This window comes from Capricornis sumatraensis, chromosome 4 (assembly GCF_032405125.1).
Source record: "Capricornis sumatraensis isolate serow.1 chromosome 4, serow.2, whole genome shotgun sequence".
Classification (NCBI taxonomy): domain Eukaryota; kingdom Metazoa; phylum Chordata; class Mammalia; order Artiodactyla; family Bovidae; genus Capricornis; species Capricornis sumatraensis.
The window spans coordinates 151748339-151775979 of record NC_091072.1 but is presented as its reverse complement, the minus strand read 5'-3'; the positions used below and the strand labels follow the sequence as shown (position 1 = coordinate 151775979).

The following is a 27641-nucleotide window of genomic DNA, read 5'->3' as shown; positions in this document are numbered from 1 at the left end:
AGGTACTTTTTAAAACCTGATTTTTAATGGCTGTCCTATTTAACAGATTTCATAATGTTAACATTTTGTGTCCAGCAATTTTTCAGGTATAAATAATGTTATATAGAATATTCTTATAAAGAAATCTTTGTGTACATCCCTGATATTTTCTTTAGTGGCTAATGTCCTAGAGGCTGAATTCCTGGATAAGAGGGTATGTTTTTGGTATGTATTGCAAGATTGCTTTTCTGAAAACCTGCATCAGTTTATATTCTTACTAGCAATATGAAAGTATCATCTGTACTGCATATTATCAGACAAAATTATTTCAATGTATGGTCATAAATACAAGGTCAGAAAAACTATATATCAATAGATAACAGTGGTCAACTCTGAGAATAGTTCTGGTTTTTCATACAAGTGGTTATGTAAAATGCTAGATGAGTTTTTATCTTTTGTTTTTCAGTAAGAATGTATTAATGTAAATTTATATAAAACAATTTAATTTCCTAATTTAAAAAAGAAATGGTTGAAATTATATACTTATTTCAATATGTATGCTTTTTGGTTTTATTAAACATTTTTTCCTATTTATTATCTTTCTCCTTTTGTGAAATATCCACTCAACTTCATTTGTCTAATTTCTTGAGTTGTTAGTACTTTTTATATATGAATACACTTCATCATACATGTCAATAATATTTCCTCCTTTTTCTTGTTTATACTTCAGAAGCTAAAGTTAAATATGAACATGAAGTTGCTTAGGCGTGTCCAACTCTTTGTGACCCCCATGGACTGTAGCCTACCAGGCTCCTCTGTCCATGGGATTTTCCAGGCAATAGTACTGGAGTGGATTGCCATTTCCTTCTCCAGGGGATCTTCCCAACCCAGGGATCGAACCCAGGTCTCCCATATCATAGACAGATGCTTTACCGTCTGAGCCATCAGGGAAGTCCAAAAAGTTAAATAGGTAGCTACATTTATTCATCTTTTACTTTATGATTAGTTTATCAGCTTTTACAGTTAGAAAGCTTTTCTTCATTCTGAGGTCAGATATTAATCTGCCTATTTTTTATGTTTTATTGTTGTTGTTATTGTATGTGTTTTGTGTTATTGAGGTCGTGTCCAGCTCTTTGTGACTCCATGGACTGCAGCATGCCAGGCTCCCCTGTCCTTCACTATCTCCTGGAGTTTATTCAAGTTTATGGCTATTGACTCAGTGATGCTATCTAACCATCTCATCTTCTGCCCTCTCCTCTTTTTGCTGTCAACCTTTCCCAGCATCAGGGTTTTTTCCAATAAGTAGACTCTTCACATCAGGTGGCCAAAGTATTGGAGCTTCAGCATCAGTCCTTCCAGTAAATATTCAGGACTGATTTCCTTTAGGATTGACTGGATTGATCTCCTTTCAGTCTAAGGGACTCTCAAGAGTCTTCTCCAACACCACAGTTTGAAAGCATTAACTCCAGAAAAGATCCCAGAATCAGGATCTTTTCTAACAGGTCAGTTCTTCACATCAGGTGGCCAAAGTATTGGAGCTTCAGCATCATTCCTTCTAAAGAGTATTCAGGACTGATTTCCTTTAGGATGGACTGGTTTGATCTCCTTGCTGTCCAAGGGACTCTCAAGAGTCTTTTCCAACACCACAGTTCAGAAGCATCAATTCTTTGGTGCTCAGCCTTCTTTATGGTCCAACTCTCACATCCATACATGACCACTGGAAAAACCATAGCTTTGACTAGATGGACCTTTGTCTGCAAAGTAATGTCTCTGCTTTTTAATATGCTGTCAAGGTTGGTCGTAGCTTCCAAGGAGCAAGTGTCTTTAATTGCATGCGTGCAGTCACCATCTGCAGTGACTTTTGGAGCCCAAGAAAATAAAATCTGTCACTGTTTCCATTGTTTGCCCATCTATTTGCCATGAGTGATGGGATGGGATGCCATTATCTTCATTTTCTGAATGTTGAGTTTTAAGCCAGCTTTTTCACTCTCCTCTTAAACGTTCACGAAGAGGCCCTTCAGTTCCTCTTTGCTTTCTGCCATAAGGAAGGAAGGAAGGAAGGAAGTGAAGTCACTCAGTCGTGTCTGACTCTTTGTGACCCCATGGATAGGAGCCTACGAGGCTTCTGCGTCCATGGGATTTTCCAGGCACGAGTACTGGAGTGGTTGCCATTTCCTTCTCCAGAGGATCTTCCCGACTCAGGGATCGAACCCAGGTCTCCAGCATTGTAGGCAGACGCTTTTACCGTCTGAGCTACCAAGGAAGTCGTTCTGCCATAAGCGTGGTATCACCTGCATGTCTGAGCTTGTTGATGTTTCTCCCGGAAATCTTGATTCCAGCTTGTGATTCATCCAGCCTGGCATTTCACATGATGTACTCTGCATATAAGTTAAATAAGCAGGGTGATAGTATACAGCCTTGAAATACTCCTTTCCCAATTTGATGGGGAAGGAAACGGCAACCCATGCCAGTATTCATGCCTGGAAAATGCCATGGACGGAGGAGCCTCGTAGGCTACAAGCCATGGGGTCGCAAAGAGTCGGACACGACTGAGACTTCTGGGTGTGTGTGTTTTCCCAATTTGAAACCAGTCCATTGGCCTGGGGACCCAGCGGCAGGGGGGGTGTTTCGGAGGGCCAGTCCCCCCTGCAGTCCCTGCCGGGCTCTGACGACCACAGCAGCCTGGATGCACCCGGGGCGCCAAGCAACCGCGCAGTCCATGCTGGGCTTGGGGCACAGAGGGCGGTGCCGCGAGCTCGCAGGGCGCCAGGGGGCAGCAGAGGACACGGCGGCGCAGGGCATGTGGGAGCCGAGCGGCCGGCACGGAGGTTCGGGTCGCACTGCCACCTTGCTTGACGGCTCTCAACAGATGGCTCTGCTCCCATCGGCTGACTTGACTTGCGGTTCCTCTTCCTATGCCCCACAGTGGTCCGGGGCGAGTTCAGTTGGACCTACTCCATTCCCACAGTCCTCTGCTCAGCCATATAAGCAAGATCGGGTTCGGGCCGCCGGCCTCGGGGCGTTGTCGCCCAGACCTTCTCCCCATGGTCCTCTGCGTGCCCTTCAGGCCTCCTCCGTTGCGGTGTCTCCGAAACCTTCTTCCCAGAGTCCTCTGCGCGGCCGTTCAAGCGCTCTTCTGCATGTTGAAGCCACCCCCCGCTGTCGCTGTTTCTGCCAGACCTTCTTCCCAGGATCCTCTGCGCGGCGGTGCCTATCGCCTTTCGGCGCGTTCAGGCCCCCTCCGCCCGCGTGGTCTCGCCTTGACTTCCTCAGGTTCCTCTGTGGATTGTGCCTAGTGCCCTTCCGCACGGTCAGACCGCCTCCGCCCGTGTGGTCTCGCCCAGACCTTCTTCCCAGAGTCCTCTGCGCTGCCGTGCTTAGTGCCCTTCTGCATGTTCAGGTCCCCTCCGTCCGCGCGGTCTCGCCCAGACCTTCTTCCCAGGATTCTCCAGGCGGCCGTGCCCCAGCGAGTTTCTGCGCGTTCAGTCTGGACAGAGCCCTGTCCGCTCTGCGCGGCTGAGGCGCGTAAGTGGAGTCGCCTCCGGGCGGGAGCTCGCCTCGCGGGTCCCGGCTTAGCGGTCCCGCGCCCAGCGGTGTGTGATAAGCCGTGAGGGCGCCGGGCCGGGCGAGCGAGCGGGCGGCCAGGGCCGGGGCCGCGGGGTCAGTGATGCCCGGGGCGGGGACTGAGGGCGGATCCGCCGACAGGGCCCCAGGCGGCAGCGGCTGCGGCCCGGAAGGCGTTGGCGTTTCGGCGGGGTTTGACAGGTCAGCGCGTAGTCAGCCCTTGTGGCGCTTTCAAACAGCCGAGCCAGAATCCAAACACGGTGGAATTCCTCGGTCTGAAGAGACCCGCTGCGTGCCTTCGGCGCGTTCGCCGGGCCGGGCCGCAGTCGCCGCTGGTGCGGAGCGTGTGGGTCGCCCAGAGCCCCGCCAGCTCGTTAGCGGACGCGGCTCACCTGGTCCGGCCCGGGTCGGCGCTCCCCGGTCCTCGGCCGCTCGGCGGCGTTTCGTCGAGGGGGAACTTTGCTTTCTTTCCCCGTTAACTGATGGGCGTTTGGGCTTTTGCGCTTTCTGGTCTCCGAGCCCGTTTAAGGTCTGTTCCTCCCGGGGACTCACAGGCCGAGGCACAAACCTCTGAAATCTAAATTCTCCCCCATCCTGAAGCTCCGGGCCCGGGTCAGGCGTTTCGGCAGCCTCGGGTCTGGTTGTTTCGGGAAGGTTTGTACAGTTTTCTGTTCTCAGTGCGGCACTCCTGGACCCTTGGCGGTCACGGGCAGAGCAGCCTTCGTGTGCGGGGCTCGCTGGAGACGCCGCCAGGCCGGCCGTCCAGTGATGGGCACCAGGTGGGCTGGACATGAGCGGACGGATGATGTAGCAGAGCCGGGGGACGGGGGAGCTCATATCCAAGCAGACCTAGCGCGTCTTCGGTGTTTTGTGTGTTCACGGACCGGTCCCCTAACAGAACCAGTACTCAGGGCGCCTGGCCGGTGTGCTGGGAGACCCTCGCGCTGTCCCTGCCGAAGTCCGGCAGGCCTCACCTCTGCCTGCTTGTTTCAGACTGTAAACCAGCGGCCTCGTTGTCCTTCAGTGCCAGTTTAAACTTTTTATTCGTGATTCCACTGTTTCTTTAGCACATTAAAAAAAAGTGATTGAAAGATTCTTTAATTCTGTATTTCTTTACAATTTTCCAGTTTCGCTCGCAGGAGATCGTGCGCATAAGGTTGTGTAACAACCCTCGTTTTCCAACTACCCCTGCCTTGCCCCTTCCTCCTTCCCTCACCCACTGGTACCACCACTGAGCTCACTAGTGAGTCTGCTTCCCTTTCGTTGACTAGTTTGGTGTGTTGTTTCAGTTCCACCTGTGAGTGACATCACACGGTGTTGATCGTCCTCTCTCTGACTGACTTAGTATAACGCCCTCCCAAGTCCACCCCTGTCTAGAAGGTCCTCCAAACTTGATGCAGAAAGGCAGGCGTCTTTCCAGTGAGCTTTGTTCCGGTGTGAGTTAGGTGCTGTCCCCTGTGAGTTCAGTGTTAAGGAATCAGCACTGTGTCTTACTTGCATAGGGTGCCGTTAATTGAAACGTGCAGAGCAAGGCTTTGTACTGACTGGTTGATGGATATGAAGCAACTGGAGGCTCCCGCTGGCAGGGACCTAGCGGTGTTTCTGCAGGAGCAGTGGCTGGGTCTTGGGTCAGCCCGTGCTCACAGTACCTGTAGAACAGATCGCCGCTCCCAGTGAGAGTGGACTCTGTGACCAGTTTAATTACTCAGAAGCTCATTCCATTTCTGTGACTTTTATCCACGCATGGTATTCATTTTTAATAAAGCCCTGGCAGTTTTGAAGTGAAGAAGAGCTAAAATAAAGCTACCATTCTCTTTATTCTATAAGTTGGGTAGGGACTATGCTAAGTCCTGGAGATCCAGTCAGTAGTTAGTATATGGCCCCTGTGTTCTCAGCAGTAGAATGGATTATAGTGTTTTCTGGGCTGTGTGTTCAGTCGTGTCTGACTCTGTGGCCCGCCAGGCCTTCTGTCCATGGGATTCTCCAGGCAAGGATACTGGAGTGGGGTGCTGTTTCCTCCTCCAGGGGATCTTGCTGACCCAGGGATGGAACCCATGTGTCTTGCGTCTCCTGCATTGGCAGGCCAGTTTTTATCGCTGAGCTACCTGGGAAACCTGTGTGCTGTGATGTCTGTCTAAATGCTGTGGGAATTTAAGATTAATTCTGTTTAGAGTGTAGTGAGGTGTGTCAGGTTTCAAGGAAGAGAGGACATTTTGCTGTCTTTTTTCTTCTTACTTAAATAATGCTTTTTCTACTCTGGCTAAATTTAAGAAAAGTTTTACAAGCGTGCAGCATGTACATAACTGAAAATAAAAAATTTTGATATCTAGTCTTGCTGGTCTTTATCCTCATAGTCAGCACTTCACTGATCACTGAGCGTGGTCAGCTCTGCCTCAGTGACACACGTACAGGGTCCATCTTGCCTGTCATCTATGGCTGTCACTTTGGTCGAGCCTCTGTCCTTTCCTCTGCTGACTGTTGTAATGTAGACTCCAGCTGTGCTCTCCTGCAGTTACTCACTGATGACAAGAAACATTTCCGGGCGAAAATATCGTATAATTCTCAACTTAGAATTTCCACTGCTCCCCCATGTTTACAACCTAAAGTTTTAAGCTTTGAAAGGTGGCTCATTCATGATAACACTACCGGAACGGTGTGTGTGATGGGAGGTCCATCTGCTCACCACTTAAAAGCCAATAGACAGGCCAGGTTGCTGGAAAGGAAAGTTTGCTTTGATTCAGATGCTGGCAACTGAGGGGGAGTGTGGTGGACATCTGTCCAAAGACTGACTCTGCACCCCCTGCCCCCACAAGCAAGGGATGAGAGCTTTTATAGCTAGAGCTAGAGGGGGTGCGGTGCGGGCTACATGCAGAAACAACACAGTCATCTTCAAACTGGTCATCACTGGTCTTCCTAGCATCATCTTGGTTGTTTTAGGCACAATTAATCTTCAGTTCTGGGGTGCACTTGTTCCCATTTCTTTGCAGTTAGTTCTCGGAATTGTGGCAGCTTAAGTCCTGGGTTCAGTCTGGCCATCAAGTAGTTAATTTCTCCACCTGGTGTTTCAGTATCTGTAAGACAGCTCATAGGATATGCTTCAAAGCATTACCTATAGTCCTTGAGAAAGAACTAAAGGTCCTGACTATGCTTCATGACTACATTATTATTTAGTCTCCTTCAACTGTTTTCCTTTGTTTCCACATTTTTCACTTTTCTGATTAAACTTATTTGAATTTTCCACAGACAAAAGCAAGCAGAGGACATGGGTGGGGGGCAATCCCCTGCCCCCTTCAAGCATTAAACTTAAAGCCAGCAGTCCTACACATCATGAGTAGTTATACCCTGTGACAACATTCAGTTCAGTCACTCAGTCGTGTCCAACTCTTTGTGACCCCATGGACTGCAGCACGCCAGGCTTTCCTGTCCATTACCAACTCCCAGAGTTTACTCAAACTCATGTCCATTGAGTCCGTGATGCCATCCAACCATCTCATCCTGTGTCATCCCCTTCTCCTCCTGCCTTCAATCTTTCCCAGCATCAAGGTCTTTTCAAATAAGTCAGTTCTTTGCATCAGGTGGACAGAGTTTTGGAGTTTCAGCTTCAGCATCAATCCTTCCAGTGAATATTCAGGATTGATTTCCTTTAGGATGGACTTGTTGGATCTCCTTGCAGTCCAGGGTACTCTCAAGAGTCTTCTCCAACACCACAGTTCAAAAGCATCAATTCTTTGGTGCTCAGCTTTTTTTATAATCCAACTCTCACATCCATACATGACTACTGGAAAAACCATAGCTTTGACTAGACGGACCTTTGTTGGCAAAGTAATGTCTCTCCTTTTTAATAAGCTGCCTTGATTGGTCATAACTTTTCTTCCAAGGAGCAAGCGTCTTTTAATTTCATGGCTGCGGTCACATCTGCAGGGATTTTGTGACAACATTACTAGACAGTCTTTCCATCCTGAACCTTAGTGTCAAAAGTATCATTAGAAACAAAGCAGTTACTTTCTATTGAGTGTCTGTTACCAAAATCAGATCAATATTCCAGGAGAACTTTGCTTTTTTAACAGAGAGGAAGAAAAGGAAAGTTAGTCTTTTATCAGTTTACTGTTAATAGCAAAATTTATATACCTAATTAAATTTAGTCTAATCTTAATCTTACAACAAATTTTTTTCAAAAAAATTTTTAATAAACCTTTTATCATTTTTTTTGGATTTGAATACATTAGTCCTATATTTTCCCTATCCAGAAACAGCTGTAGGACAAAATTATTACCATTTTTTCCAATAAAAATATTTTTATTTTTGTATACCTTTTTTTGCCAACATGTTTTCTTACTTGTTTTTACATACCAAAATGCTTTCCTTATTATTTTTACGCATCACAGTTTTTAACACTTGAAACCATAACAAAACCAAGAAACAGGTAATTGAAATGTTATACCAGCATTTTCTGATTGGCAAACTTAAGAACATACTCCATAACCTCAAAAAACATACACTTTTAATAGCATAATTTTTTTAATAGTACATTATGTTTAATAAACCCAAACATCTTTAGTTTTCCTCTTGGTTTTATAAGAAGACAAAAGTAGGTAAATTTAGATTTGTTTGATCTGTAAGCACTTATATTTTTTTAAGCCAATTAAGTAGAGCTTCTTTACAAATTAACCTCAGCAATATCATCCAAAGACAAAAACACATCCTGACACATGCAGACATCCAAGCAGAGATCTCGTCGTTTCCTCTTTTTACATTTCATGAATTAGGCATTGCGATTAATCTTACCAGTTTATGGATGATAGAATAGCCAAATTTACATAACTCAATTTTAAAAGGATTTTTTCCTTTTTTTTTTTCCCCCTTAGCCTGAAGTTTCACAATTAATCCAAGGCTGGAGTTCCAGGCAACATGGACTATGTTTGTATTTCAGGGACATGATAAGTGTTAACCTCAAATTTGCCCCTAAGCTTATTTTTGTTTCTTCAGGGTCTGAAAAAAGCGTTTTATCAAGCTAGCCTTTCCTAACTGTATATGTAAAGAGAACTGGCTTTTTTTGAATTTTAAGAGTTCCATTTTAACCTATCTTCTCTGGAGTCTAAAGAATACTTTTGCCATACATGATCAAAAAAAAAAAATCATCTTTCTTTAGTCATAATTTTCCAGGTAAAAGTTTTCTTAATGAATTGAACCTGAATTTCCATTTTACATAAGGCAACAAGAATACCAGTCACACAGATGGAATACACACTCACACACCAATCGACAGATCTGTCAGAAACCTTCTTCGAGGGTGGCCAGTATGGAGTCGCAAACACACACTTCCCCAGAACAAACAGTCCTCATAGTCGGACATCAGAACCAGTTGTCAAGAACGCCCACATAGCACTGTGTGTGTGAGTTGCTCAGTCGTGTCCAACTCTGCAACCCCATGAACTGTAGTCCACCAGACTCCTCTGTCCATGAGATTCTCCAGGCAAGAAATACTGGAGTGGGTTGCAGTTTTCTTCTCCAGAGGATCTTCCCAACCCAGGGATCGAACCCGGTTCTCCTGCATTGCAGGCAGATGCTTTTCCGTCTGAGTTACTAGCACTCACAAATGAGAAGGTTGCCCGTGTGCACACCAGTGGTCTTCCCTGGTCTTAGAGCTCATCAGCTTGTCACAAATGTAAGTTTTATTCCACCAAGGAAAAATGTACATTGGCAGCCAGTGCCTGGCAGAGGGAGGATCCTCAAAGCAAAAGGTTTTGGCAGCTACTGAACATCCCCCAAATGCCCTACTCGGGCTCACTCACCACAAGCAGGTGGATACACCGTTATGGCCACAGCTCTCCTCTGGAAGACCCAGGAGAGCCTGGTGCCATGAAAGCACAGCAGCCAGCCAGAGCCAGCCCCAAATTGTGCGCCAAAATCTTACTGAAAGGGCGTGGAAGGTGGGGTTCAGCTGCTCACGCTCAAAAGGTCAATAAACAGGCCAGGTTTGGTGGAAAGCTTGCTTTATTTCAGATGCCCACAACTGTGGTGGGCAGTGGAGGACATCTGTCTGAAGGCCATCCCCCCTGCCCTCTGGGGTGCTTGGCTTCATGTTCAAGCCATTCTTTTTCCATGAAGAGTACCCTATGTTTATAGCCATCAGCGGCGCGTGAGCGTTCTGGCTGCTTCACATCCTTGCCAACTTTTGGTGTTGTCAGCCTTTATTTTTAGCCATTCTGGTGGGTGAAAAGCGGTGTGTCGTGGTTGGTTTTAATTTTAGTCCATGATTACTAACAATGCTGAGCACTTTCTTCTGTGTTTATTGACAGTTTATATCTTCCTTTGAGAAGTGCCTGTGCAAATCTTTTGCCCATTTAAAATTGGGTTAATTGTCTTTTTACTTTTGAGTTGTAGGAGTTCTTTATGTGTCCTTTTTATATCCTGGATATCGGTCTTTGCGGTTGCCCATTCATTTTCTTAGAGTTTTACATTTTGATGTAGTCTTATTTGTCTCTTTTTTCCCCTTTAATAATTATTGGTTTCTAGGTCATAAGTAAGAAATCTTGGCTACCTCCAGGTTGTGAAGATATACTTCTGTATTTTCTTGTAGAAGTTTTAGTTTTAGCTTTTATGTCTAGGCTAAAATCCATCTCCAGCTTTTGTGAATGGTGTAAGAATTATTTTGTGAAAAATATTAAGTGTTCTGCTCATACAGATCTCCAGTTGTTCCAGCATCGCTTGTTGAAAATGCCATTGGACTGCACTGGCGCCTTGGTTGGAGCTCAGATGGCGGTTGCCTTCTGGACCCTCCTCTGCTCCAGTGTGTCCGTCCCCTCCGCTGGTTTGTGGTGGTTTTTACATTGTTGGCTGTTTCTGGCTGTGCTGGTCTTCGCTGCTGCCGAGCCTTTGTCCAGCCGTGAGTGGGCTCTCTCTGCTTCGGTGCACAGGCTCCTCACTGTCGGGGAGCACGGGCCTAGCGCATGGGGGCTTCAGCAGCTGCGGCCCCCAGGCTCTACAGCACAGGCTCGATAGCTGTGGCCACAGGCTCCGTTACTCTACGGCACGTGGGATCTTCCCAGGTCAGGGATCGAACCCGTACCTCCTGTATTGGCGGGCAGGTTCTTTACCACTGAGCTAGGAGGGAAGCTCCCCGCCGCCCTCACAGTGCTTTAAGTATAGTAGGTCTTGAAGTCATGCAGTGTGGGTCAGCAGCTTCTTTGGTTTTCAAATTGGATTTGGTTAGTTTAGATCCTTTGCGTTTTGTTTGAACCATCATCCTGGCAGTTTCCGCCAAAAAGTCTGGTAGGATTATGATTATGCTGTTATTGCCACATCATTTAATAGGGTACATTTTTGAGGGTGGTCTTATTAATATTCCCTTTTGCAGATGAGAAAACTGGGCCCAGAGAGGTTAAGGAAGTGTCCTGTTTAAGTCCTTGGAGCTCTGTCCTGGACCACATTGGCCTGTGGCCCTCATAGCTTGCTTTGCCACTGGGGATGCCACACTGACCTGCAGGCCACAGCTGCCACCTCTTTTGTGGTTAAGTTTTTGTTTCTTTCTTTTTGGTTTTCATTGTTTTTTAAAATTTTTATTCTATATTGGAGCATAGTTGATTTACAATATTGTGTTAGTTTTAGGTGGACAGCAAAGAGATTCAGTTATACATATACATGTATTTGTTCTTTTTCAAATTCTTTTACCATTTAGGTTATTACAGAATATTGAGCAACGTTCCCTGTGCTGTACAGTAACTGGTCCTTGTTGGTTTTCTTGGATTACTATGAGGTTGAGTCGTTTTGCCTTGGAAACAAATCAAAATTATTCTGTCGTTTTTGAGATTGCACCCACGTACTGCATTTCGGACTTTGGTTGACACTGAGGGCTACTCCATTTCTCCTGAGGGACTCTTGCCGATGGTCATCTGAATTAAATTCTCCCATTCTCGTCCATTTTAGTTCACTAAGTCCTAAAATGTCGATGTTCACTCTTGCCACCTCATATGACCACGTCCAGTCTACCTTGATTTAAGGACCTAACATTCCAGGTTCCCATGCAATCTTATTCTTCACAGCATCAGACTTTACTTTCATCACCAGACACATCCACAACTGGGTGTCCTTTCCATTTTGGCTCAACGTCTTCATTCTTTCTGGAGCTTTGTCTTCGCTCTTCCCCAGGAGCATATTGGACAGTACTGACTTGGGAAGCTCATCTTTCAGTTTCCTATCTTTTTGCCACTTCATAGTGTTCATGGGGTTCTCCAGGCAAGAATACTGGAGTGGGTTGCCGTTCCCTTCTCCTGCAGACCACGTTTTGTCAGAACCTTCCACCGTGACCCGACAAGGGCTGCTCTCATGCGACAGTGTCCAAGTGAAGTAGTGACAGAGACTGTGTAACCTGTTGAACCTAACCCGTTTGCTCCCTGACCCGTTATGGAAGAAGTTTGCTGACCCCTGCTTTTTCAATTTTTGTTTAAGTAACACATGTATGTATTTGAAAAGGAAACAGCACTGAAATTTTCATCTTTAAAAAGACGAGCCTTGCTGCACTGGTGCTAACACGGGCACCACTCCTCAGGGGCGTTTCATCCTCGCAACTGTCTTCTCTGGCATTCACAGTCACATTCTAATAATATTCTCACTGCACTCTTTTTTGATTTAACAATTTTAGACACTAATTATTGACTAGGCCACTCTTTTTAGTGCAAGATTATAGATAAATTTATCATTTTTTAGCTGAAAGGTAACATTTTATGATCATTTAAACTGTTCTGCATTTTCATAATGTACAGAAAGAAATTAACAAGCACTCAGCAATAGTGAACGTTTATTTAATACCTCATATGTGCCAGGCACTCTTCTAAGGCAGGTTTTAAAAATTGAAGTGCAGTGGATTTAGTGTTGTGTCAATTACTGCTGTACAGCAAATTGATTCACTGATACATACATATACATTTTTAAAATGTTCTTTTCCATTATGGTTTATCATAGGATACTGAACATAGTTTCCTGGGCTGTACAGTAGGACCTTGTTGTTATCCAGTCTGTATGGAAAAGTCTTACATCTGCTAACCCCAGCCTCCCACTCTCGGCCCCCCACAACCCCCTCCCTCTTGGCAACTACCTGTCAGTTCTCTCTGTTCCTGATTCTGTTACATAGATAGGGTCATTTGTGTCTTATTTTAAGTTCCACATATGAGTGATATCATATGGTGTTTATCTTGCTCTTTCTGACTTCACTTAATTATGATCATCTCTAGTTGCATTGATGCAGTTTTATGCAGTTTCACACTTAATCTTTACAGAACTCCTAGGAAGTGTAGGTACTATTGTTATCTCCATCTTCCAGATGATGAAATGTCATTGGAGAGCTTATGTGATACTTCTCTTGGTCAAGACCTCATGGGTGATGGAGCCAGAAGTCAGCATTAGGAATGTGAGCTCTTAAACACTGTGGTGTGATGCCATGTGTGGAATCATATACTACTTGACGGTCACAGATTTGTGGCTCTATAGGTAATCAGAGGATTTATGTGCAGGATTCACGCGCAGGTCCACTGAGGCCCCACTTGGAATCTGCTGGGTGTGCGGCAGGGGCGGGGCCTCCCGAGGTAAGGCTGTGCACTGCCAGCCTGCACATAGCGTGGGCTCAGTCTGACACGTTGGCGCTCAGCCTGGAGCTGTCAGAATCGCTGGGTGGGCTGGTTTCTGAGTCAGTCGGCCTGGGGTGGGGCCTGAACAAGGTCCCAGGAGATAACGAAGCCACGGGGACCATGGGTGGCTCAGTGCTGTGTCCTTTCTGGCCACGGGGTCTTCCGTGCCACGCGACTCTTCCACGGCATCAAGGTCCATGACAGTTCAGCTGCTGTGGCTTATGTTTCCTCTTTGACCCTACAGAGGTCAAGGTCACGATGCTCCTGTAGTTGGTGGTAAGCTGGTTATTGGCTTTTTCCTAGCGTGCTTTTGTAGTTTTGACTTTTTCTATTGCAAGCATTGTAATTATAACATATAACACATTCTTCCTGCAAAAATCACCTTTAGTAGCAGCGCCACACTGGCAGAACTCAGCAGAAAGGTAGAAGCAGGCCCTGAGGGGTTCAGAGGCCTATTCGGAGACAGCCAGGCATTGAGGAACTGTGCCCCTGGCCTGTGTTTAAGGCGTGTGGAGAAAGTGACTTCATCTGATTGTAGGGGAGACTTGCTTTTCACCATTAGTGTTTTTTCAGATCTCTGTTTTGCTCTCCTGTTTATTTAGAGTCGGCCTGAACCAGCATGTCCGGGACTCCAGAAGCAGTCCTTGGAGGCCGTGGCAGCCAGCCTGCTGGGGGCAGCCCTGTGCTATGCTTTGGTCAGGTGAGTGTGTCCTCCTCCCTGGAAGGGATGAGGTTAAGTGAAAACCAAGATGGTCTGGGGAAGCAGTGTGTGCGGCGCCATCAGATACATGGAAGCTGTTATTTTCATCTAGAGACGTTATTTGGGCGTCTCTGTTGAGCTCTGAGGGTGTACTGGAGCTTCAGCAGTGCTGGGGGCTACATTTAGATGTAAATTGTTTTTGCTGTAACATTCCAAGTGGAGCAGACTCTGTAAAAAGTCCCAGTGTTTCCTGTCACTCCTGTCCCCATGACACTTGGATCTCTCTTTTTGGAGGCATCCAAAGTTTCTGGGGTTTATGGAGATACTCTGTGCATATAAGGGAGATTTTTGCTTTGTCTACCCACATCCTATCTGTCTCACCAGAGATCTGTGTGTATCGTTCCACTTTGATGGGGCCAGGGGAAAACCACCAAGGCCTCGAAAATCTAATCAGAGACTGGTGCAGTTCTCTACGTGCAGGATGGGAAATGGTTGAATTGGAGGACACATGGAAGCAAGGCTTCCTACCCTGTTTTTTCCTCTTTCACGTCTACATAAATGTCATCAGAGAGTCTGAGACAGGAAGTCTTAGTTTCCTAGTTGTGGTTGGAGAGAGTTGTGGTAACACGGTAGTCACATCTAAGGCAGTGGTTCTGTGTGGTCCAGTGATGCCTGGGGTCCAGAGGACCTTCCAGAGCCTGTGAAATCAAAGCTATCTTCATAGTACTACTAAAGCACACTGCCTTTTTCACTCTCGTTCTCTCGTGAGTGAGGCTGGAGTTTTCCAGAGGCCGCCTAGCATGTGCCCGTGTCACTGCTCCAGTGGTTACTGGAGTGCGTGCCTGTGGAGTCCTTGTTCCTGGTATTGATAGACAGCCTGCACGAACTACAGCTCATAGGATCCTCAGTATATCTGAGCGTAGGGATGGCAGGAATGTCGGTTCAGTTTCCCCTTTCTGGTTCCAGTACCAGTACACAGTGGAAGAACACCAGGCCATCCAGAACGCCCTGAGGCAGAGGCTGGGCCCAGAGTACATCAGTAGCCGCATGGCTGGAGGAGGCCAGAAGGTAGGCGAGTTCACTGCCTGAAAAGTGGGGGCCCGTGGTGCTGACTGTTGGACGGTGAGGAATTTTAACGAGGTGTTTTCTCGTCTTTATTTTTTCCAGGTGTGTTACATCGAGGGTCACAGGGTCATTAATCTGGCCAATGAGATGTTTGGCTACAATGGCTGGGCGCACTCCATCACTCAGCAGAACGTGGGTAAGTGCCGCCCTCCTGGCATTGCCGGCTCCCGCCGGACACGCCACGGCTGAGGGCCGGGTGGGTGTGCCCCGTCCCCGGCAGGAGGAGCCCTCACCTGGCTGTCTTTCCCACCCTAGATTTTGTTGACCTTAACAATGGCAAGTTCTACGTGGGCGTCTGTGCGTTTGTGCGAGTCCAGCTGAAGGTGAGGGTGATGGGGGAGACGTGCGGCAGGAGAGAGAGCGGGTGCAGAGACTCTGGGCCAGAGTGGGCTGTGCATTCACTCGGCCTTACTCAGGCGCCCAAGAGAATTTTGAGGAGCTCGTTTTCCTGCACATTTTTAAGTGACTAAGAATTTTCACCATATACAAACAGTTGCAAGGGTGCATTTTTTGGCATATTGTAAAATTCTACGTTCTAAAATAAATCTGCTACATATTTTTAAAATGTACCAATGGATTCTAAATATTAATACCATGGAAGATGACATGCTGTCATCTATTTTTAAAAATATGTATACAAGCTACTTTTTCTTTGAGCAAGTTACTCTTTAGTCGTCAGAAATTTTACATTGTCTCTTCTTAAATACATATTTCCATCCCATTTCTCCACCAGCTTTTTTTTTTAAATAACGCAAAGTGATGCTTTGTTTCTTTTTGGCCGCATTGGGTCTTCATTGCTTTGCAAGGGCTTTTCTCTGGTTGCAGTGAGCAGGGGCTCCTCACTGCAGCGGCTTCGCTCGTTGTGGAGCACAGGCTCAGCAGCAGGGGCTGTGGGCTCTGGGGCTTGGGCTCGGGCGAGCGGGTTAGTTGCTCCATGGCACATGGGATCTTCCTGGACCAGGGATCAAACCCGTGTTCCCTGAGTTGGCAGGTGGATTCTTATCCACCACACCACCAGGGAAGTCCCCTACTGGCTTATATTATATGATTGAAAATCTTTTATTAATAACTATTATACTTCTCTGCCTGTGTATGTTTGTGTATGTGTAAAAATTTGGAGGGGGAAGTAAATTTCCAGTGATCTTAAGGCTCTCTATTAAAACATTTCTTCTGGATTGAGTTACTGTTAATATTACAGGTGTTATTAACACACAATAGAGTCAACTGTGGTTATTTTGAAGAGACAGCAAAACTACATCAAAATATAAAATTTTATGGAAAATGCATTTCTTGATAAAGATGGATGAAGCGTTTTTTCTATTGTTAATATATCTATAGTTAATATTACTTATTCCTAAACATCTAGCATTAATTCTGTTCCGACTTATTTTTGTAAATAGTACTGGAAACCTTGGGCTTCCTGGGTGGCGCAGTGGTAAAGAAACCCGCCCGCCAATGCAGGAGATGCAAGAGACACAGGTTCGATCCCTGGGTCGGGAGGATCCCGTGGAGAAGGAAATGGCAACCCACTCCAATATCCCTGCCTGGGAAGTCCCTTGGACAGAGGAGCCTGGTGGGCTGTGGTCCGTGGGGTCGCAAAGAGTTGCATGACTGAGTGCACACACAGAGACTGAAATCCTTATTCACATACACAGGACTGGAAAGAGCTTCATTATAGTGTGATTCATTTCTTTGACTGCTTCTGAGTTATATTTCAGGATCATAGTGTTATCATCCGGTTATATTCAGCTCTCTGTCAGCTGACAGCTTGATCAGGCCTACCTTTGCTTTTGGTGGAAGCTGAGAAGCATATTCTACCTGACTTGTGAGAGGATTTGCTGTCCAGTCATTAGAATCAGTTAAATATAATATTTCAAGTTTTCCTTTTTCTTGGTGTCCCAAAGGTTTCTTTTTTTAACTTTTTCATATTGGAGTGAAAATAATGTCAATTTCTGGTGTACAGCAGAGGGGATGCCGTTTTACACAGGCACCCGCTCTTTTTCCAGTTGTCTCCCATTTAGGTTATTACGGAAGGTTGCGCTGAGTTCCCTGTGCTGCACAGTATGGCCTTGCTGGTTATTTTAAATACAGCAGTGTGTATATGTCCATCCCAAACTCTGTCCGTCCCCCACAAGGCTTTTCTACTGTGCGGTAGACTTGGGCTGGGTTAGACATGTGCCTTTTTATGTAAAGAGGAAGAGAGAGAACTGTCTCGACACTGAACCCCGGCATGTGTGGGCACAGATCCAGTCCAGGAGGCGGCCTGGCAGGACTGACGCCCAGTCTGAGCAAGACTGCTTGATGACGACAAGAGCAGTGAGGGATGGGCTCTAACCCCTCACGGTGGGGCCTGAACGCCTTTTCTGCCCCCAGGATGGCTCGTATCATGAAGATGTGGGCTATGGTGTCAGCGAAGGCCTCAAGTCAAAAGCCTTGTCCTTGGAAAAGGCCAGGAAGGAGGCAGTAACAGATGGGCTGAAGCGGGCGCTGAGGTAGGCGGGCGCCGAGGTGGGCCGGCGCCACTGATTTCAGGGCTGCTTCCAGAGCTGTCCCCGGACCCCCAACCCTCAGCCCCAGGCGGCCGTCTCCTGCTGCCTTTCCCCGCTTCCCTTTACTCCAAGGCCCTCTTGGGGAACATGAGGTAGGATCCTGTTCTGTGCTGGACTTTGCCTTCCCCACCCCTGCCCTCCGCAGGAGCCCACGGGTTGCTTCCTCACTGTCTGTAACGCACCTGCACTGTTCTTTGTTATGTGCATGTAACGTAATTAACTTAGTTACACAGAGCAGGATTTTGATCTTGTTGGGGCTTCAAGATGCCTTTGAGAATTGAATTACTAGAAAAAAATACAGGTAGAACTTGCTTTAAAAATTCGCCTGTAGGGGATCTGAGCCTCTCAGTACAGAAGTCTAGTCGTGAAGGTTGTGCCCCTGAGTGCGTGTGCTCACACACTGGGGGTCGCAGCGGTCCCTCGGAAGGGAACTTAGCCCTGGAGCTTGGGTTCCACAGCGGGAAGGGCCAGCGGGCTTTGTGAAAGACTGACTCACGCCCTATGCTCCGGACCAGGGATATGCAACTGTCCCGCTCACTGCTGTGTTCTCAACCGGCTTCCACTCTGTTTTACCCTTAGAAGTTTTGGGAACGCACTCGGAAACTGTATTCTGGACAAAGACTATCTGAGGTCACTGAACAAGCTTCCACACCAGGTACGTTGGAAGTGGGGATGGTGACTGAACCCCTGTATCTGAGTATGTGGTGATGGAAAGGGGCACGAAGACTTGGCCGGCTCTGTAGAGGGTCAGGGACGTGCACTTCCGCCGTCTTTGAACATAAGAGCTAGCAGGGGCCAGTGGGCTCACTTACCACCGAGGATGATGAAGCAGAGAGTCCACGGTGGAGAGGATGTGCTCGGCAGAGGTCTAAGAGATGGGAGCACAGGGCCCTCTCAGCCCGCTGCCATTTCTTCAGACACTCAGAGCCTCACCGGCCCAGCCTTCCGCTCTTCTGCAGCTCTGCGTCTGGAAGGGCTGGATTCCCGTGTGTGGGTGCATGTCATGTGACCTGCGCACCTGCCTTTGGAGAGTGGGGTCTGGAGTCCAACGTGACCTGGACTGGTCGGGCGCGGGAATGCCTGTTGCCTGCTGAGTGTGGCTGTGGTTCTTCAGGCCCCTGAAGAGCCGCCACCTGCCCGGCCACCTCCCTCTGCTGTACTTCAGGGGTCTTTTTCTTGTGCTGCCCCTCATAGAGGTGTGTGTCAATTGGCAGAACTTCGTTTCTTTCTTTCCTTTTTTAAAATCTTTTTAATCTATTATCGAACTCAGTTTGCTATTAATAATATTGTTTAGGGTTTCTGCGTCTGTATACATTCTGTAGCTGTGTTTTGTAGTCGTAGTGAGAAACAGATAGCTCCCCCGGTGGTGCGGTGCTAAAGAATCCGCCTGCCAGTGCAGGAGGGCAGGAAGGGCCCTGGAGAAGCGAGCGGCAGCCCCCTCCAGTGCTGCCCCGTGCCAGGCCGCAAGCAGCCCGCCTCCTCTGCTGTTAACTTTGTTCCAGTGTCACGGTGGCCTGGGTGCTGGCTCCTCTTGGCTGGTCCCTGGAGCTCTTACAGGGGTATCCGTCTGTTTAGTTACCTTGGTGTTGCTGCGAGGGAGGGCCTGGAGCTTCTTAGTCAGCCATTTTGTTGACATGACTGTATTTTTTCACTTTTTTAAAAATGAAGTACAACATATACACAGAAAGCTGCGAAAGTCATACTGGCACAGCCTGGTGAATTTTTGGAAGTGAACACAGCTGTCTACACCTCAGATTAGGGAAACAGGACATAACCAGCTCTCTAGAACTTTTCTGCTCCCCCCAACTCCATTCACTGTTTCTTTGTTTTGTTTTTTTTTAAACTTTCGGCCGTGCTGTAGCTTCGTTGCTGTGCTCAGTATTTCTCCGGTTGCGGCAAACGGGGGACCCCCGTGCCTTTTTGCACAGGCTTCTCACTGTGGTGGCTTCTCTTGTGGAGCACAGGCTCAGCATGTAGGGTCTTCCCGGACCAGGGATTGAACCCGGGTCCCCTGCATTGCAAGAGTTGATAGTTTAACTACTGAACCACCAGGGAAGGCTGACTTTATTTCTTTTTAAAGTAACTTTTTTTTAGTCTTTTAGTCAGGTTTATTCCTGCTTTTAAAGTTTATATAAATGGAATTGTATGGTTTGTGCTTTATAAAAAGTGTTGTGTTAAAAAGTACAGCATAGCTATGTAGACAATGGACACGTGATAAATGCTCACCTGGATGAATTTTAGGGCAGACACACCCACGTAGGCAGCACCTGAGTCAGGTCGAGCATCACCGCTCCCGGAGTCTCCGGGTGTGCCACTCCGCCCCGTCACTGCTGAGGAAAGTTCTGATTGTTCTTTGCTTTTGGGACTCACATTATGAACTGTTCTGTGTCGGGCTTTCATTCCACGTGTGTGATTCATCTGTGCTGAGTGTAGTGGCATCTTCTGTGACACGGGTCTACAGTCGGTTTTCCCATACTAAATAGACGCTGGAGATTTTCGTAGCTTTTGGTTGAATAGGGCTGCTGTTAGCGTTCTTGAGCCTGCCTCGGTGCACACACACGCATTTACTGTGGAAATTATTAGCGAAGCTCAGAGGGTTGTGCGTATGCTTGGTTTTAGTAGGTTCTACTTAGTTGTCCAGTATGGCACATAGCAGTATGTGAGTTCCAATTATTCTGTATATTCAACAGCATTTAGCTTCCTCTTAAAATTTTTTTCAGTGCTCATTTTCAATTTTTTTTGTGGTGGTAAAATATACATAAAATTTACCTTCTCAGACATTTTAAGGGTGCAGTTCAGTTGTACAAAATACACTGCTACCATGGGGCACTCGCCACTACCATCTATGTCTGTAGCTCTTTGCTGTTACAAAACAAATCCTACCCACTGCACAGTGACCCCCGCTCCCTCTCCCTGCAGCCCTGGCACCACCATCTGCCTTGTCTCTGCTTCTCGCTACCCTCGGTGCCTCTTGTCAGTGGAGTCCTCTCTTTGTTCCTGGCCTGTTTCACTGAGCATACCATCCTCAAGTTTCCTAGCGTAAGCTCATTTCCCCTAAAGTTTCTTTTTTTTTGGCAGCAGCGTGTGGGGACTCAGTTCCCTGACCAGGGATTGAACCTGGGCCTTTGGCGTGAAAGCCTGGAACCAGGAAACTCCCTGCAGAAGCTCAGTTCTTTTTGACTGACTTACTTCCCAATGTAGATAAGAAATTTCACAGTGTAATTTTCATTTTCAGGTTATCTTTACCCAAATGTAGTCGTCTCAACCTGATCCTCTGTTATTCTGTGAGCCTCATGTTACTGAGTGAGGCTTCGCCTCTGGAGCACAGGCTCTGGGTTTCTGTAGTGTGACTGATGATATATGATCATTTCCATAGGAAAGTGTGTCAGGCCCAGTTGCCAAGGAAAGATTGAAGTTAGATTTTACAGAGCTTTTTGCCCCAAATAAAAACTGAATTGTGACTCCTCTGTATGAAAACTGTGCTAACACAGAATGGCACAGGAGGAAAATGGAGCTGTCTTACTCCACGTAGAGTTGGAGTCACGTGCACTTGTGGATCCCTTGTCTCAGCTTCTCAGGACCTCAAAGGAACGAGGGCAGAGTTGTGGAATGCGTTCAAGGAAGGGGCAAGAGCAACTGAAGGAAATTATTCTCTCCCCTTATTAGCCACCTCTTGAAGTGGATTTAACTAACACAAAGAGACAAGATTTTGAACCATCTATTGAACAAGCCAGATACAGCAGCTGCCAGCAGAATGCGACCCTGGAGCCCCCTAAAGCCCAGGAGGCGACCTCTCCATGCAGACGGAGCCACTTGGCTGGACCCCACACCGTGACACAGGGGGCCACGGAGAGCAGCTCCCGGTACGGCCGCCTGCCCCCTCCGCTCCTCCCTCCACTTGCACCTTCTCAGCAGCACGCAGGGCCGTAAGCCCCCTTGGCAACTGTGTGCTGCTGACCAGGTAACTCGGAAACTCCCCCAACGCCTCACTGGTCTCCTGCTACAGAAGCCTGGCCCCCGGCACCGCGGAGAGCGAAGCCACGCTCCAGCGGAAGCTCCGGCAGCAGCAGCTGCAGCAGCAGTTCCGGAAACAGATGGAGAGACAGCAGCAGGCTGCCACCTCTGCTCTGTCCACTGGAAGGACGGACCAGGGTAAGAGGCTGGGGGCACCTCTGCCTGGAGCGGCAGGTTCGGTCTAGACCAGGGCTCAGCACACACGGGTCCAGGGCTTCCGAGTGCCGGGTCCTGCCCCGCGTTTCCCCCTGGGTGAAGAACAGACAGCCCCTGATGTCACCAGAGCTGGACTTCCCTGGTGCCAGAGCTTCCTCGGGCCTCAGTCACTCTGGCCACACGTACATGAGCTCTTTGTAAGGCAGAAAGTTGGGTGTGCAGGTGATGGGGCTTCTGGCAGTTCTTTCTCCATGAACTCGTGTTTTTTTCAGAGTCCAGATTTCACTGGGAGTAGTAGAGACAGATTGCTTTGAAGTCTTCCAGAGACTAGAAACAAAGACAAAACGGATTTTTCCCAGCTTCTCCTTAAAAATTTCTAAGATTCTGAGGACTTGGTTCCTGTTTAGTTCTTTAAAACTCCCCTCAGCAGGGCCAGCTGAGATTAATGAAAAGCCCACAATGAATTGTGCTGGGGCTGTTCTTAGTAAGAATTATTATTCTGGGTCTTTAGCTTCCAACCCAGACTTTTCAGTTTTTTCTCTAGTTTGATGAGAATATGGTGTTTTCAGCCCTAGTTTATATAGAGGAGTAGGTGGGACTGGGACGCAGGGCCCTGAGCTTGGTGCTGGCTCTGTGGGGTGTAACCGGGCAGCTCTACACTCACCCCTGAGGCTGCCCAGCCCCCCCGATGATGACAGGAGCTCAGGCTGCCCCCTCTCTCTGCAGCACAGCTGCCACCAGTGCCTCCTACCAAGCCCAGCCTCCCCAGGACCCGCTCACCTTCAGAGCCACTCACCCAGACAGACCTGCTCCCAGGTAAGCGGAGCCAGAGGTGTGATCTAAGGCCCAGTCAGTAAACACGCCAGGTGCCTGTGAGTCACTGGTCACCACACACTCACCTCAAGAGGCACAGGGATCTTCACTCCTGTCGGTTCTGCACCAAGGGGATGCGAGTGGCCCGATGCTGGGTTGACTGCTCGCGCATGTGCAGCTCCTCTGCTGCATCTTGGAGAAGCCTGGTGTCCTTCCACAGGACCGGGGGAGAGAAACTCAGATGCCGTCAAGGGGCCCTCACCATACAGAACCTTCTCGTGACCTGCTCTTTTCTCTTGTGTTACATTTTCCCGTGACTGCTGTCCTTGCAGACAGTCTTGAAATGTGGGACATGGCTATGGATGCAGAGGACAGCGTGCTCAAGACCTTTTCGAAACCAGAACCACCGCAGACCCCTGCCATCTCGGTCCTGAAGAACCACATGGAGACCCAGAACAGGATCCCACCAAGCCTTTGCCACCAGAATGCACAGGCACAATCTGGACCCTGGCACCTCCAAACTTCCAGCCTTAACCAAGACACCACAGGTACGAGTGTTCTAGGAGCAAACACCAAAGGGAACCTGGGTGTGTGTGTGATTCACTGAGTCTTAAGAGCAGAATGACAATCCATTTTAAGAAGTCTGGTGGATTCCTGTCAGAGGGGCAGCAGTCTAAGAACGTGGAGGACAACTAGTTTAAAAGCCAGAGGTTCCCTTGGGGTCCTGACCTGAGGGCTAACTCTTCAGCTCAATTTAACAGCTGTGGTTAAACACAGACCCATCACATTTTCTCTTGCAACTTGGTCTCATGTTAATGGAGGGATCTGTCCTCATATAACAGTTTTCATTCTTGGGCTTTTGTGGTTTAAAGTAGGTCAAGCAGGACTGTTAGCTGATGGCTTCTGGATTGTATCAGTTGTTAGTTTACTCCTGATTTTAAAGTCACTGCAGCCACATCTGAACAGTTTCCTCCTCCACAGGGAACTGTGACTCCTCTAGGAAGAATCAGGACATGAAGAAAAGGAAATTGGACCCACCTTAACCACGGCTCAGGGCACCTCCTGAACTCTGTCCTGATGGGACTTCATTTTGGTCATGAAATGACTGGTCCTACCTGAGGAGTGCGCTCTGCCTCAGGGCTCTACCTGCTTTATCCTGAACTCTGCTGGAGGACTCAGCACCTGCTCACATTAAGTCGGGCATTTGGGAAGCTCTGTAGAGACTCGGTGCCTTTTCTTGGGCTCCTCACTCTTTATTCCTAAGCTATTGTGTTAATGAAGACAGAAATCACCTCGGCCTGTGGTGCGTCCCTGAGTGACCGCTGACCTCTTGCTGTGGGGGCCCCCCGTTTTCTAACGCTGCCACGCAAGATTGCAGTCTTCATCACTATTGTTCATCGGCTCATGAAACTACTTCCCTTTTCTCCTAAGACCAAAGAAAAGGTATTTTTGAGAAAGCAAAATTAAATCCTACCCTGTAACAATATAACAGGCATGCCTCTTCTTACTGCACTTCACATTTTTTTTAAAAAACAAACGGAAGGTTTTTGGCCACCCCGTGTCGAGCATGTTAAAGATTTTTTTTTTTTTAAGATACAGTGCTAGTGCACACTTCAACCAGTGTCCTGTGAACAGTGTTCATATGTATCCGGAAACCAAAACTGATGATGGAAGCAGCCGTTTACAGTTACAGTCCAGAGGCAGCTGGAGCCCAGGCCTGCCTGTGATGTGGTGCCCGGGACAAGGAGCCCCGGCCAGGAGGCCTCAGCCACCCCAGCACCCCCGACCCCTCACCTGAGCTGCGGGAATTTTTCTTCTGCTTTTGGTTGTCGTCACCACTATCCTCCTTGTCTGCAGCATCTTAGTTAAGGTCAGAATCACTGTTTGAAAAAGTTTCTGGAGATAGGAACCCAGTTATACACGGCACACAAGTTGTATCAGAGCTAATGTGATCACGAAAAGGCACCTGCTGAAAATGAATCCCCACAGCTCAACAAAACCAAGTTTGGTTTATCTGAGTGGCTTCATCACATGTCCACAAGCAGGAAGTGCAACCCACAGTGCCAAACACAGGAGTGACGGCTGCCAAGAATCCCCAAGGTTTGAATTCAGTTTATTTTTTTTTAAACAGTGTACATTGTTAAATAATGTAAGGAAAACATTTATAATTCAGAAAGATTTTTTTAATGTGGAAAAAGATACTCCAAGTATACTATTAACACGAAAATAATTTAAACAGTTCAGTAGCACTGGTTCATTCCTCTAGGCTTCAGTTATTTCATCCACAGGAGGGGAAAAAAATCAACAGTAAATAAAACCAGTTCTTTCTTTCCATGTGAGTGAAGAGACCTCAAAATCATTAAACCAAAGTGACAAGACAGTCGTGCTGCACTTGGCTCCCTCCTTTGGTACAAAGTCCTGTCTCTGTCCACGTGTCCGTTTCCCATTTCTTCGGCACTACTTGTTCTGTCTTTACTCTTACCATTTCTCGAGGATTACAGGCAGAGAAGAAGTAAAGTTTCAAAGCAAAGCTTGGAGCACCTGCCCTTCTCATCTCTTACCTTCCTAAAAACCTCAGCTTTTATTTGCATCTTTGGGGCCTTGGCTGACTTAATAAAGAAAACGGCCCATGAAGGACAGGACAGCCAGGCCCTTCCTGTCATGGGAGATTCCTGGGATGGGCCACTGACGTGGCTCAGAGCCGAGAAGCAGCACCCCAAGATTAGGAGTCCCAGCTTCTTGCCCCATCTTCTGGGAGACCAGAGACCCCAAAACAGGGAATGGGAGAGGACTTCCTGAAGTTTCTCAAAGTAAGAGAACTGCCCATCACAACTAGGCATAGCACTAAATAATACTGGCTGGTTGCAGTTATTACTTGAGGGGAGTCTCTCTTTATATGAGAATATCCACTTTCATTCTAGAAACAAAGGTAGCCAGGGGATTATGACCCTGCAACCCTCTGGATATTATATAGAAGTGAGGAGGGACAAGCAGCCGTTCCTACAGTGCTTATTTCAGATGTGGGGCCACTTGCCACAAACTGCAGGACCCCACGTTGAGAAATACACGGTACATTTGCACCAAGAGGAAAGCAAGGCAAACAGTTTTTCTTAGAGCAACTTTCTCCATCTGAGACATTTCACTATCACATTTCCCAACTTAAAAACTAGCCCCCACCCCCTTCCTTTCTCTTCAGCCATTTCTTCTCAATCTTCTGTGTTCAAGCCCAGCGCAGGTAAGTAAGGCTTAGGGCAGCCGCTGGCCAAGCACCGCATCTTCACGCACGTCTGTTCTGCAGCCTCTCGTCTCAGCACCGGTCGCGCCACGCTCAGTCTGGCAACTGCCCGATCTGGAGACAGCCTCCCTCCTCACTTGTCCTGAAACAGTTTTCTGCTTTAACCACTGATGTCAACTTAACTTCTCACCCTGCTCATCTTACAAAACTGTTAAATGACTTGGAAAAAAATACCCTTCCAGTTTCCTTACAACATAGTCCACTGCTGGGTCACACGGACCCACGCTCTCCTTCCACACACCCTCGCTGACCAGGGTCTGACGAGAAGTTGGTGCAACGGCAGAAGCGATAGAAGTCCAAGGCACTAAGCATCCAGCAAGCGGTACTGGGAGGACGGAAGTATTCAAGTAGAGTGATTTGTACAAGTTTACATTCACATTTATTTGTCTAATACAATGGAAATACAAAGGAGAAAAGTGAAATCTCAGTAAGTGAAGGACAGAGCTAGCCTTTTAAGCCTTTCATATTTTACTCTTAAACTACTGTTGTCCAACAACATTTATACATCACAGTGTTTCCACATCAAAACTGATGGCAAAAGTTACATGTCCGCAGGGAACTTAATTTTTTTCCTAATTGCTAATGCTGCAGTCAAAGCTGCGAGTATCATTTGCTTAAAGCACTAATGACCTATTGTAAGAAAGGGCTGAAACCTCCATCCCTCCCCTGGTGTCTTCACTGGGTTCTAAAGATTGGTTGGATTGGGGTGGGGGATAGGGGTCGACAGGGTAGGAGAGAGCCCAATAGTTTAAATTTTTTGTCTTGTGGTTTATATTGAGGGAGTAAATAAGAGGTTGGGGTGGCTACCAAAATGAAGAGCCTCACCACCTGAAAATACAGACGGCTCTGCTTTTCCAGAGCTCTCTAGGAGCCTTCTGACCAACCTGACTTCCCAAGAGCTCACTGCTGGGTCTGGGTGACGAAAAAGCACACACAAGACAGCGGCCCTCTCTCTTCCTCCCACTCCAGGCGACGGTGAGGGCAGGGGAGAGGACCCACTCCAAGGGCTCTAAGTGGGATTAAAACATTCCTTTCTGGCAAGAAATGACCAGTTAAATGCAGCACTAGTAGTTGGCATACAGGCTACGCCCCCCGACCCCCCACATTCCATCTCCTGCCCCCAAACCTGCCCCAGGATCGCCTCGGGTCTACGTGGTCCGCAGGTTGGAACCTGGGGGGTTGCTGATGGATTTCTGCAAGTTGCTGATGTTGAAATTCTGTAAGGAGGCTGTTCCCGCAGACTGGAACTGGCTAAGCGGCTGGGGTGCTGGGCCACCTGGCCCACTCCACTGCGTGCTGAACGGGGGGGCAGGGAAACCGTACTGCTGAGGGGGGCACATGGACTTGGGGAAGTGCCCTAGAGAGGTAGCTGACACTGCAGAGCCGGGGGCAGAGCCGCCCAGGTTTGAGGTCATGGAGACGCAGAGCTGACCGGGCGCGGAGAACTTCCTTGCCATGCCAGGGCCCTGGGGAGAGAACAGGCGGTGAAGCCGTGCAGGTGGGACGGGAACAGGGTGGGGGAGAGTTCTAGAACTGGGCTGCTCTGACCTTACAGGGTCGGGGGAACAACTCCCAGACAGCCTTCATCACCATCACTGGCTCCTGACACATACCACATACCTGTTCTGACTGGAAGGGGGTGGCATCGCATGCCTTGTGTGAGTGGCTCGAACACACGCCATTCAGAGTGTTAAGGAAAGGGGGAGGGAAAACTGGGCTGACTCAGTTCAGAGCAAGGAATCCAGGGAAAGAAACTAAGAAGGGACCTGGCTGATTTCTTTTTTCCCGGAAGTGCTAGAACTCAGAAGCCCCTGGAGGTGGTC

At 47.8% G+C, this 27641-nt stretch overlaps 2 protein-coding genes across 5 annotated transcripts in view; one reads left to right on the top strand and one right to left on the bottom strand.

Moving 5' to 3' along the window:
• Positions 1-3437: 3437 nt before the first annotated feature.
• RAD52 (RAD52 homolog, DNA repair protein) lies at positions 3438-24830 on the top strand. Of its 4 annotated transcripts, none has more exons than XM_068971974.1 (12): positions 3438-3504; positions 13769-13866; positions 14833-14934; positions 15034-15127; positions 15247-15314; positions 17365-17483; positions 18120-18195; positions 21207-21403; positions 21547-21692; positions 22437-22526; positions 22856-23071; positions 23505-24830. In XM_068971974.1, the coding sequence occupies exons 2-12, from the start codon at positions 13786-13788 to the stop codon at positions 23564-23566; spliced, it is 1251 nt and encodes a 416-aa protein (XP_068828075.1). In that variant the 5' UTR covers positions 3438-3504; positions 13769-13785; the 3' UTR covers positions 23567-24830. The 4 variants fall into 4 exon arrangements, with proteins under 4 accessions (XP_068828075.1, XP_068828077.1, XP_068828078.1 ...); XM_068971975.1 differs by lacking the exon at positions 3438-3504 and adding an exon at positions 3633-3744; XM_068971976.1 differs by lacking the exon at positions 22437-22526.
• Positions 24631-27641, bottom strand: part of WNK1 (WNK lysine deficient protein kinase 1) — a 126647-nt gene continuing 123636 nt past the window's right edge. The window contains 1 exon segment of the mRNA XM_068971973.1: positions 24631-27284. Within this exon segment, the coding sequence (XP_068828074.1) occupies positions 26967-27284 (318 nt within the window). The 3' untranslated portion in view covers positions 24631-26966.